Here is a 12,030-nt window from a genome sequence, read left to right as displayed (position 1 = left end):
TGTGTGTGCCACCATAGCCCGCTCTTGTCCCTTAAAAATATCCTTTCTCATTTATTTTTCTTATGTACATTAGCTTAATTAAGACTCCCCCAGTATCTGATTAGAACCCTCCAGGAATTGATTAACATCATGGCAGGTACTGCAAACTTTAAAAGCCACTGCCGTTGTACCTGAGACACTGACAAGGATGGTGACCGGGAGAATTAGTCATGATGGTAAATGCAACTCTTCAGTTTTCCATTCCTCTGTACCTCTCTGCTGCTGGGTAGCCAGCATCGCTGGTAACTGACTTAGTGTGAGAAACTTAAGCTATACAGGCCCACTGTAGTCATTTGAATGTAATGGGCCTCCATCTCTCATAGGGTGTGGTAGTTTGAATGCAATTGGCCCCCATAATCTCATAGAGAGTGGCACTGGATGTGTGGATTTGTTGGAATGGATATGGCCTTGTTGGATGAAGTGTGGGGGTGGGCTTTGAGCTTTCCTATGCTCAGGGTACTTCCCAGTGTCTCAGTCAACTTCCTGTTGCCTGTAAGATGTGGGACTCTCAGTTACCTGCCCAGCACTATGTCTACCTGCATGCCTCCATGCTCCTTACCTTGATGATCATGGACTGAACCTCTAAAACTATAAGCAAACCAGCCCAGTTAAATGCTTTCATTGATAAGAGTTGCTGTGGTCATGGTGTTTCTTCACAGCAATGAAAACCGTAACTAAGACAGGGAGAGGCATTATTAGGAGGTGTGGCTTTGTGGGAGTAGGTGTGGCCTTGTTTGAGGACGTGTGTCACTGTGGAGGTGGACTTTGAGGTCTCACATTCTCAAGATATCGCCTAGTGTCTCAGGTCACTTCCTGTTGCCTGCTGATCAAGATGTAGCCAGCACCATGTCTGCCTGCACACTGCCATGTCCTACCCTGATAATAATGGACTGAACCTCTGCACTGTACACCACCACAATCAACTGTTTTCTTTTATAAGAGTTGCTTGGTTATGGTATCTCCTCACAGCAATAGAAACCCTAAGATACTCACAATCTCTCCATCTGTATCGCTTCTCTTAAAGGAAATCCCAGGACATGTAAACATGCTTAGAAGCCTTTCTGGTTGATCTGCCTGGCTGCTCTGCATCTATATTCCCTGGTTTGGGCAGGGAAGGAGCTTGCAGGCCTGGAAGGATAAGTCACACCTGAGCCTACTGCTCATGAGGAACCTGTTTGTGTTTGAGGAGTGACTTCTGTCCATGCACTTTTTTTTTCTGAGGAAATCCTACTAGTCAAATAGTTAATGGAGTATACCTTGATTCTGGGTGGCCGTGAGGACAGTTGGCTGGTAGTGTGCCCTCATAGCACCCTCTCATATTCGTCTCCACCATCCTCATCCTCCTGGAGGAAATGTACCCTTAAAATCTGTCTGGAAGGCATCTTCTTAATGGGTGACTAATGGGGGAGGGTCTAGGCCACTGTGAGTGGTACCATTCCAGGGCTGGTGGTCCTGGGCTCTATAATAAAGCAGGCTGGGTGAACCAAGGGTAATAACCCAGTAATTCCTTCATGGCGTATGCATCGGCTCCTGCCTCCAAGTTCCTGTTTGAATTCCTGTCCTGACTTCCTTCAGTGATGGAAGAAATAAAGGTATAAGCCAAATAAAGTGTTTTCTCCCCAACTTGCTTTTGGTTGTGGGGTTTCGCCACAGCAACAGTAACCCTAACTAAGACACACAGTGAGGCTTTGCCTTAAAAAAATAGCGATTTGTTGAGGGAATGCCTTAGTCTGTAAAGTCTTGCCAGGCAACTATGAGGACCTGAGTTCTGCCCCCTAGCACCTATGATGCCTGTCAGTTAGATAAGAAAATTCCAGTGACTTCACCTACTGTAAATAGAAAGGCAAAGCCTAAGGCTCACAGTACAGTTACCTCCGTGGAGAGTGGCTAGGCAAGAAGTCCTTTTACTCCTGTTGGGAAAGTGATAATTATAATGGCCAATTGTAAAGTACATTGGAGTGTTGAGGTCTAAACCTAAAATCAATATATGATTAACTCAAACAGGATGCAACTTAATATTAGAGCTTAGACTATCCCCACTGTGGTTAGAATAAAAAAAAAAAGGCCCCCATAAGCTGGTCTAGTAGACTGCTTCGTGATAAGGGATTGGCACTCCTTGAGAAGGATTAGGGGGTGTGGCCTTGTTGGGGTAGATGTGGCCTCGTTGGAGGAAGTTGTATTACAATTTGGTTCAATTAAAAGCATTATAATGCCTGGAGCTAGGGCTGATAATAAGAAAAGAGGTACAGCTGTAATAAGAACTGGTCATTTGAGTAAGGAATTTGATACTGTGGTGGCAGGGGGTTATACTAATAACTGTAGTCATAAAATCAATTGCACCTAGAGCTGATGACACACCTGGTATGTGGAGAGAAAACGCTTCAGTGGATGCTTTGCTGTGGGCTAGGTTTCCCACTAACAGTGGATGCACAGTTTACACTGCACCTGGTCTTACTTGAACTCTAGGGAGAAGTCAGGAGTGTATATTATTAACCTGAAGGATTGCTGTACAGTATCAGTCACGCAAGGCACCAATTAGTCACTGGAAATCGAGATGAGAAGAATAAGGGGACCGTGAGGTTTATTTATCCTGTAGACCAAGAGCACTTGGAGACCACAGTGACAAAGGATGAGTAAGCCAGCCTGCTTGTGGCTTGGATACTGATAGAAGACTTTCCCTGCCCCCTGATGCCTGTCAGAGTCTGTGATCACTGGTGCTGAGCACAAGGGAAGAAATATGGAAGAAAATGAAAAAAAGAAATTGCTCCCCAAGACACAGCAGGACGCCCTCTCTACCCTCTGTCCCTGGGATGATGAAACTCATCTCACTCCATACTGGAGGGCAGAAATCCTTCCCAGGAGCAAAGGACGTCTGCTCTGGAGTGAGATGGCTTGGATCCAGAGAGAGGGTCCTGGCCATTGGAACCCACAGCGTTCTGCTTTGTAACAGCAGAGACCGCAGACAGCATTTGTCAAATGCAAACAGCCCCAGGAGCTGAGCTAATGTATTCTTCCCACAGAAGAAGCAGAGCCTATGAGAAAGTCTGTGGGGTGTTTGACATACTTCCCTAGCTGTCTTTGGGAAAACAAAATTGGCTCAGCCTGGAATAGTGCTCAGATTTACTTTGATGGGGAATGGGATCCATTTACCACACTGTGTATTGATCCTCTTCGGTCATCTTACGCACACTAAAGAAGTACGGAGAGAGAATCGAGGCCAGTTGGTGGTTCTTTTAGCAGGTTTATGGTCTAGGAAGTCTTTCTGGTGATTATAGATGAATCCCAGCACTGCGCACATATGGAATTTCATCTTTGGTACCAACCACCCCTGCAGCATCACTTAGAGGAAAAGTGTGGGCAACCTGTATAGGAATGCCAACAGGACCACACGTTTAGGTTTGCTTTACTTACTGAGGGACATGAGGGTGGGGAAGCGGGGAATCCGCATCACATGTTCCTCTCCGTTTACAAACGTTTCCAATTCACACAATGGTGTGTGTTAAAGTATTTTCTATGTTCCCTTGATTCTTATGGGGAAGACTCAGGTCCAAAGGCCCAAGTTTCTGGGAAATGTTGTTACTAACCACACAGTCCTGGGTTAACCTATTTGGTGTATGCCTCATTCCTTATTTGTAAAACAGAGGCCATAAAATGGTAATTAACACTGGGTAGTGGTGGTGCAAGGCTTTAATCCCAGCACTCCAGAGGCAGAGGGATCTTCGTGAGTTCGAAAGCCAGCAACAGAGTGAGTTTCAGGACAGCCAGGGCTATACAGAGAGAAACTCGGTCTCAAAAAACAAACAAACAAAAACAACAACAACAAAAATGATCACTACCAATAGGCTTGTTATGATGGGGGAGTGAGAGCTCATCTCAGGATAAGTCAGATAGTGTAGTGTAGACCACATATGCTGTTACTGTTGTTTACAGACTCTACCCAGGACATGTGAGTCCATTTCTGCCCAGAGAATTACTCAGAGTACAACACTAGCATCAGCAGAATGAAGAAACATTCAAAGTCTTTCTAGGAAGTGGAACCCAGTGTCTTAGGCAGTATAAAAATACTCTGGGAACAATCTGCTACCCTCAAGAGTGTGCCCACAGGAAGGCAGGGCTGGTTGGGCCAGGCCCATGAATCAAAGAACTTAACAATAACCTCGTTTTGTGTAAATTGAAGGAAATAGAAGCATGATGAGTAATAGGTAGCGAAAGAAATTAACAGTGACCCCGAATACCCTCCTCTATTTCCTGAAGTTACAATGGATCCTCGTAAGATAGGACATGCTTTGTCCTCACCCCTACCTCTGCTCTCGCCTGTCTCCCTTCCAATCTGGCATACTTTGGACACAATCCAGCTGGTTTCACCTCCCTTCCAGGGGTCTTCCTTAATCCTAGCCAGAATCGATGGGACTAGAGAGGTAGCTCAATTGGTGAAACAGTTGCCTACAAGTAAGAGGCCCTAGCTTTGTTCATCATCATTGCATAAAAGCTTGCACGGAAGTGCAAGTCTATGATGACAGCACTCTGGAGTTGCAGGAAGCAGGCCATCCTCAGCTATGGAGCAAGTGTGAGAGGCTAGCCTGAGCTGCCTAAGACTCTGTATCAAGGTCAGATGGGCTGCTCTGATGGCTCTAATGATAAGCGGCTGGCAGCTCTGGCAGGGTATTTGGGATCCATACAGGAGACCCAGTGCCCTCTTCTGGCTTCCATGGGGTCCTGCATAAATCCGGTGCACAGGCAAAATACCCGTACACATAAAACAAAAAACAACCTGTACACTCACCCCAGCCCTCCAGCCCCACCCTTCTTTGCTCTCTTTGTCTCCTGGACCAACACCTTCAACACACCAGATACTTCATTTATGTGGCTTTCTGTTGATCTACCACTAAAGGGATTAAATGTTTTCTTTGCTACTGTGTCCCAGGTGCTTAGGGCAAAGCCCGGCTTCTGGCAGTGCTCGCTGTTTGGGGGATGACTATCAGTGAATTCACATACTCAGTTCACAGGCGGGGCTGGCTGGGCTCCAGCAGAGGTCTCTCCAGCACAGCCCTTGCTGGCCATTTGACTCCTGGAAGGTATTTCACACAATTCTTTCAGCGAGTGTATCCCTGGCTTTGTTTGCTAAGCTGGTGTCATCAGATTACCTACACAGTGTAACGTCAGAAGGGAGTGTAATGGAGCTCTTGGCCTTGCTGTAAACTGATCTGAAGACTGTTGGGTTTGTACTTTATAAAATGAAAGTACCAGGTTGCCGAAAAATTTGACTTCCTTTTTGTCCCCCCCCACCAGGAGGTTTTAGATGGCATTACTAGCTTACATTTTATGATTGAAAATATTTTGATGAAAGCATTGCCCCAAAGTTTCCCCCAAAACATTATATTTTATTAGTGGCTCCTTGGGTTAGCTTTTCTTCCCACTTTTCTACAGTTCCTTCAATAATCAGATATTACTTAAAAAAAAACCTTTTACTAGTCTATGAAATCTACACAGCTCCTTGAAAGGCAGAGAAACTGTTTAAAGTTCCATCCTTATATTCTTATCTCATGTGTGTGTGTGTGTGTGTGTGTGTGTGTGTGTGTGTGTGTGTGCTAATTGCTTGAGCAACAGACCAGTGAAATGTGAGAAGGAGCCGGGATTAGGCAATTATCAGACAAGACGATTTTCTCATGTTAGGATCCTACGTAATTCTCAAACCCTCAGTGGGTTTGACTTTGCAATCCAGGCTGACAATGGACAATGGGCCTATGGGCTTCCGAGAGACCTCTGTGGTACACGCAAAGATGGTGTGAAGTTCGCTTTAGCTGAAAAAGAAACAGCAGCACAGCCTTGACCACTTACGCGGTGTCTAGGGCCAGAAGTTCCAGCGAAATTATGAAAGGCACAAAACTGTTTTACACGCACCACCTAAGACCGCGGCTATTTGGAGTTGACCTCTCTGATTAGCTGGGCCCTGAAGTTTTCTGAAAATGACATTAGAATGAGTCGTGTAGCTCGGAAAAGTCACCACCTTTAGAGCAGCGGTTCTCAGCCTATGTCTCATGACTCCCTTTTACAGGGGTCACCCGAGAACATTGGGAAACACAGGTGTTCCTGTGACGATTCATAACAGTAACAAAATGATAGTTATGAAATAGCAACGAAAATAGTTTCATGGTTGGGGTCACCACAACATGAGGAGCTGTATTAAAGCCCTGCTCTACAGCAATGGAAACCCTTTGTCCTTACTTGGCTCCGATGGATATGGAGGGGAAAGCGTGGTGTGTGTTAAAACCTGTTTTGGTCAGGCCTCCTGGAGTCTAAGGTAACATGAACACGTCTTCCTGGAAGAAGCATGATATAATAGAAAAAAATCCTACCTTAGATATGCTAGCAAGATTATTCTATATTCTTAAAGTCATTAAATCAGAAACATGTACTCTGGTGGACAACCCACATTTCCTTCTGCGAAGGGTCAAGCATTATGTTCCTAGAAATCCTACATTGCTCTCTGTAATTCATAACATTTTTTTTTAATTTCAAAAACTGTAGGCTACCAGTTCAGAATGTCAAAATCTTTAATACAGTTGTGAATGCAGCCAGGAGTGTTTATGTAATTATATTGAAATTCTCATAGAAATCAACTCCATGGCTCTTCAGGTAGTTTGCTCAGCCCAAATGTAGACAGGTTAGCAGCAGACTTATTTTAAAATGTTTTTATATCATCCTACTTTTAGATGGATAATGTCCCCACTTCCTCCTCCTGGCAACCCAGTGAACTACAACCCAGCTTTTGAATGAGTTTTAGGTCCAGGTAGCCCTTGTCAAGGGATCAAGGAAGGTAGCTTTCTTTATATTGTTAACACGACAAAAATCCATGTACAAAAACTGTTTAATGATTATTCGTGTAAGTAGATTTATAGAGATGGAAAATAATCCCACATTTTCTTTACCAAGCAATCAAGCAAAACAGTAGTACGAGAGGCAAAGCCTTGGCAACAAGAGTTGAGAAAGCATCAAGTGAGACTACACTGCCATCTGGAGGACACAGGTGGAACTACAGAGCAGTAAGCAGAGACAAACAGGGCAACAGAAACAGAAACAGAAACGGCCCTGGTGTCATGGCTCGGAACTGTTTCAAGCTTCCAGTCGACGGCCACTTAAAAATTGAAATTGTAACCCTATAACACCTTTAAGAACTTTAAAATTAGTTCATTAGAATTGAGTGTGATGTGGGCGCAGCCTGTATTCCCAGCTCCTTGGCTGACTGAGATGGGAGAATCAGGAATTCCAGACCAGTTTGGGAAACACAGTGAGACCATTCTCAAACACAACACAAAACAAAACACCCCCAAACCAGAAACAACAACAAAGACAACCTTCACCAGCAAATAAAAGCCAGGATTCTGAAATGGGAAACAGGTACTTTCCCAAATGCATCCTGTTGGCCCCTCTTCTTGAACTAAGTAGGGCCTTATATAAATCTATAGGAATTTTATTCATGAGAGAATGTACATGACTGACAGTTTAATTTTATCAGAGACATCTACATGTTAATGGGTTGCAAGTCTTAATTAAAAGACGACAACCACTATTTTTCTTTCACATTATGCTGATTGGGGGGGGCAGCAATCCCACTGTAAATCAATAGGCATCCGTACTCCTTTGTATAATTCTTAGTTGCTACTTTAAAACTAACCATACTGAAAGACTTATTTTAACGGCTGTTGGAAAGGGAGCATGAAGACCTAAAATCCACCCATAAAATCCACTATTCTAACTAGATACTGATGTTTTGGGGGAAGATCACAGCCCCCTCCACCTCAGTGCCTCCCAAATATCTATTATACATACACTGTTCCCTGGCCTGGGGATGTAGGCCAATGGAAGACCTCTTGATTAGCAAGTCGGAGGTCTTGGGTTCAAGTCCCAACTCCACAGAAATCGCTTTTTTTCTTACCAACTTCCAAACCACTAGTTAGCAATATTTGTATAATTAAACTAAAAATTGAGTGCCACTATCTCATTTTTTACACGTATGTTGTCATCATGAACCCACCAGTGACAGAGTTCAGCTCGGCACTGGCCTGCAGGTGCACGGAAGAGCACTAGATCTCTGTTCACAAGGCTAGGAGTGGTGGCACACACCTTTAACCTTGCCACTTGAGAGACTGGTTTATTTCCAGAGTTCAAGGCCAGTCTGGTCTGCATGATTTCTAGGCCAGCCAGAGCTATAGAGTGAGATCTTATCTCAAAAAAAGAAAAAGAAAAAAAGAAAAAGGAAAGGACAAAAATCTCTGTTCATAAACACCTCCACAGTTACAGTCAAGAGCACCTCCCCAGCCCTTCCCTCTCTCATGTTTCCACCAACTTTCAAAAGAATACCGAGTCTTTGAATCCATAACAACAAGGACTCCCAACAGTTTCCGGTGCCCGTTTTAGACAGACCCTCTACCTGTAGCATTTCCATGACCTCCACCCCTACCCCTCGCCGATCTCCAGCCATCTTTTGTTCAGTTCAAACCGATTCAATTTTGCTAACATTCCTTGCCATGAACTTGGCCTAGACAAGTTTGTATAGACACTTGACTAGCGTGGAAGTTCAGATTCTTGACCATGAAGAAACCCACCTAGTAAAACAATGCAGTAGACACGTGCTTTCCTGCTTTAAAGGCAGTGGGGAAGTGCCAGTTGGCCCTGCCCCCCTCCCGTACAGATAAATAGTTGTTTGACAAACACTCTAGCTTTCTGGGGTTCTTCTTCTTTTTTTGTTTCTTGTCTCAGTAAACCAAAACATGAAATTCCATGGAGCTTATATTAAATAAAATGTCTAGACATACCCATGTATAAGGCACGAAACTCGCAAATCTCCCACAGAAAGATGAACAACACACAGACAAACAGAACGGAAGGTTTAAAGACTAGCAAGTCACTTCACGGAGGAGAAAGTTCATCAAACTGGAATTGAAACAGATCACTTCTCTTTTTAGTACAGAGGGACCTTATACTGATAGGAAGCGCAGCCTGGGAGCGGAGGGTGTTGCGGCTCTTCCTGGGGGCATTGCGGCTCTTCCTGGACCACAGCCTCCTTCACTGGGTTAACACGGAAGTCGGTCCTCAGAGAGAGCAGTGTGGCCAGTATACATCAGCCACAAGCACCACCTGTCTCACAGTGGCTGCTCCCAGCAATGTGACACACAGTTCCTTTGGCCATCGGGTGCCTCATTCTTACACAAAGGACCTTCAGGGGCCAACCACAGTGAGCACATATTACCTGTCCTAGGACCTGTCTTAAGGTTTCTCCTCAAATCTGAGGCAGAACTGCCTGTTTGAGGACCTCAGATTGTGGTAGCTGTGTGGATCCTTCATAGGACAGCATCTAACAGAAATTTGAACCTTGGGTCTTAGCTTCCTCTTGAAATAATCAGACCCCTCGAGCAAGTTTAGAACTAAGCTTTTAAAAGAGTCTGTTCAAATCTTCAGATAAGTTCCTGACCTGCAAGACAACCCTAAATATCTTGCAGCTAATACTGCAGTCCACACATAGAAATGAAAAGGTCCCCATGGATAACAGACAGACAAGGGTATCCATGTTTGCTGGCTGGGTCTCCCAGTAGCTCTTGGCACACTGTTGCATTTTATGACGTTTACGTATTACGTATTACGTAAAATCAGCTTCCTGAATGTTCACATGGCTCCAGCATTTCCTGGAAGTGTAATAGCTTTGGAATTCTTTATGTCACCATGCAGAGTAGGGGTGCGAACAATCAGCCAGCTAGTTGGTTATCCTGAGAAAGGGACCAGTGCTGCAGTGCATGGGACCAGTAATCAGGGAAATTGAATAGCCCATTTTGTCTAAGGGTTTCAATGAGTCTTCTTGAAAATTATGACTTTTCCACCCTAGATGATCTGAAATCCTAATCAGACAAAGTCCATTGGTCAATTTACTCAGTAACCAAGGCCAGCAGCATAGGGTGGCTGTTCTATTAGGGTGAGGAACACCCATGTGGCAGATCAATTAGATTATCTGTCCAGTTCAGGACTCAGCTTTGGGAGCCACATCCAGAATTCTGCTAAGTGTTCGTGGGTAAGGATGCTTTTCTTTAGTTTGGCATCTCATGAATCTCAGCCAGGATCCCTCCCCATGCAAAGCTATAACCCAGACAGAAGATGGATATTTCTTTTTAAAACTCTCAAATGCCTTGAATTTGAAATTTTGTATACCATGCCCTTGAAAATATGCAATGATCTTTTTTTTTTGAGATAAGGTATCATGTATCGAAGGCTAGCCTTGGACTCGCTATATATCCGAGGATGACCCAGAACTTCCTATCCTCCTGCCTCTGCCTCCTTGAATGCTGCTGCTGGTCTGTGGGGTACTGGGGATCGAACCCTGGGCTTCCTACATGCTATGCAAGCATTCTCCGCCGAGTTCCATCCCCAGCCTGTAATACATATTAATTTAAAAATCAAGCCTTAAAAACGAAAAGTCCATTTCTATTATTGTGTCAAGTTTCTCTCCAAATCACAGTAGGACATTGCTATATCTTTCTGCGCTTGCAGACCTCAGGAATCTCTCTTAACCAGTCTGGCCTTGACTTTGTGCCTCAGGAGGGAGGCGGTGGCCGCACTGCAGGCAGCTAAGAAGAAAAAGGAGAGGCAGGCCGTGTAGACGGACAGGGGACCGTGGCGCTGGAGGAAGATCTCATGCCTTCCCTGGTAGTCTAGAAGAATGGCCTCCAGCTGGGAGAGCGTGCAGATGGAAAGGAAGGCGTGGAAGATTTGATGTCCGTGGCCCACAATGTCACAGGAACCTGGGAAGTACTTCTCGGGTACCGGGCAGGAGAAGAAGTAGGCGCTAACCAGGAAGAAGACGATCTGGAGGGTGTGATACCAGGCCGCCTGTTCCTGGCAACCAGCCAGGTGACAGAGAGCCACCCGGTGGGCCACAGGGCTGATGTCGAGAATGAAGGCCAGCCCGGCTGGTACCACTTGACAGATCTTCCGCATCACTGGATAAGGCCTTCGGTAGCGATACTTGGCATAGCAACAGCCAGCACAGGAGAGCCAGCCACAGAAAGCAGCTGCTGGCAGGAAGAAAAGCCAGAACCGCTCGTACCACGCCTGGTCCGAGCTGTAGAAAAAATGAGCCAATGCGCTGCCATACTGATAGACGCTGACCCCGACGTAGTCCACAAAGTAAAAGGTGTAGTGAGACAGCTCTGACTTGGACTGCAGCAGGTGGGCCAAGAGGCTGCAGGTGAGGTAAGTGATAGAGGACAGGATAAAGAGGAGCAGGGGTAGGGTGTGGGGAGAGCACTGCAATGCCCCAGCCTCCGCAAAGGCCCAGAATCGCAACAGGACCGCTAGGGCCGCCAGCAAGTGGGTCCAGACGTTGACCACCTCATTGTGCTTCTGAAAGAGGCTGAAGAAGTAGTAACGCCACTCGTGCCCCGTAGGGCGGTAGCCCGCGTGGATGTAAGGCTCCCTGAAGAGTTGGGGCACGTCGCTTTCTGGGACAGTGCACGGCATCTTGGGAAGCCCTTCTTCGAGAATCTTGGGCAGGCGGCGCAGCTGCTGCCCGCTCACAGACAGGGTGCTCAGGCGTTCCAGGATGGCAGTCGTCATGGCAGCGGTGGCCCGGGCTCCACAGGATTCGGTAGGACAAGCTGAACGGATAAGAGAGGAAAACTGAGAGACAAACGCAACCTAGGTGGCCATCAAAAAAGCACAGTTTGCACAGACAACCCGGAAAGCTAGGAGGTCCAGATGGATTCTCTGAGCCTCGCTTTCATCTGTACCGAAGAGTTGCAGCATCCTGCCTCACCCTGACAACACTCTGACGCCTTGGTTACTATTCACCAGTGTGAGGAAGAGGCATCTCTTGTATAAGGGCCACGATAACCTAGGATGACCTAACGATAAGTATCAGAGACTGGTGCCTAGAAGGTAAAGATACTCTGAAAGTTCACTATATTCCCTAGATATCGCTAAATGCCACCATCAGATGCCCTT

General features: G+C 45.7%; 1 protein-coding gene across 1 annotated transcript; it reads right to left on the bottom strand.

The window, feature by feature from the left end:
• Positions 1 to 10,581: 10,581 nt before the first annotated feature.
• On the bottom strand, positions 10,582 to 11,660 carry Paqr8 (progestin and adipoQ receptor family member 8). Its single transcript, XM_038343933.1, has one exon. The coding sequence runs from the start codon at positions 11,641 to 11,643 to the stop codon at positions 10,582 to 10,584; it is 1,062 nt and encodes a 353-aa protein (XP_038199861.1). The 5' UTR covers positions 11,644 to 11,660.
• Between the last annotated feature and the right edge of the window lie 370 nt (positions 11,661 to 12,030).

Source organism: Arvicola amphibius, chromosome 9 (assembly GCF_903992535.2).
Source record: "Arvicola amphibius chromosome 9, mArvAmp1.2, whole genome shotgun sequence".
Taxonomy (NCBI): Eukaryota; Metazoa; Chordata; class Mammalia; order Rodentia; family Cricetidae; genus Arvicola; species Arvicola amphibius.
This window is presented reverse-complemented; position numbering and strand designations above follow the sequence as displayed.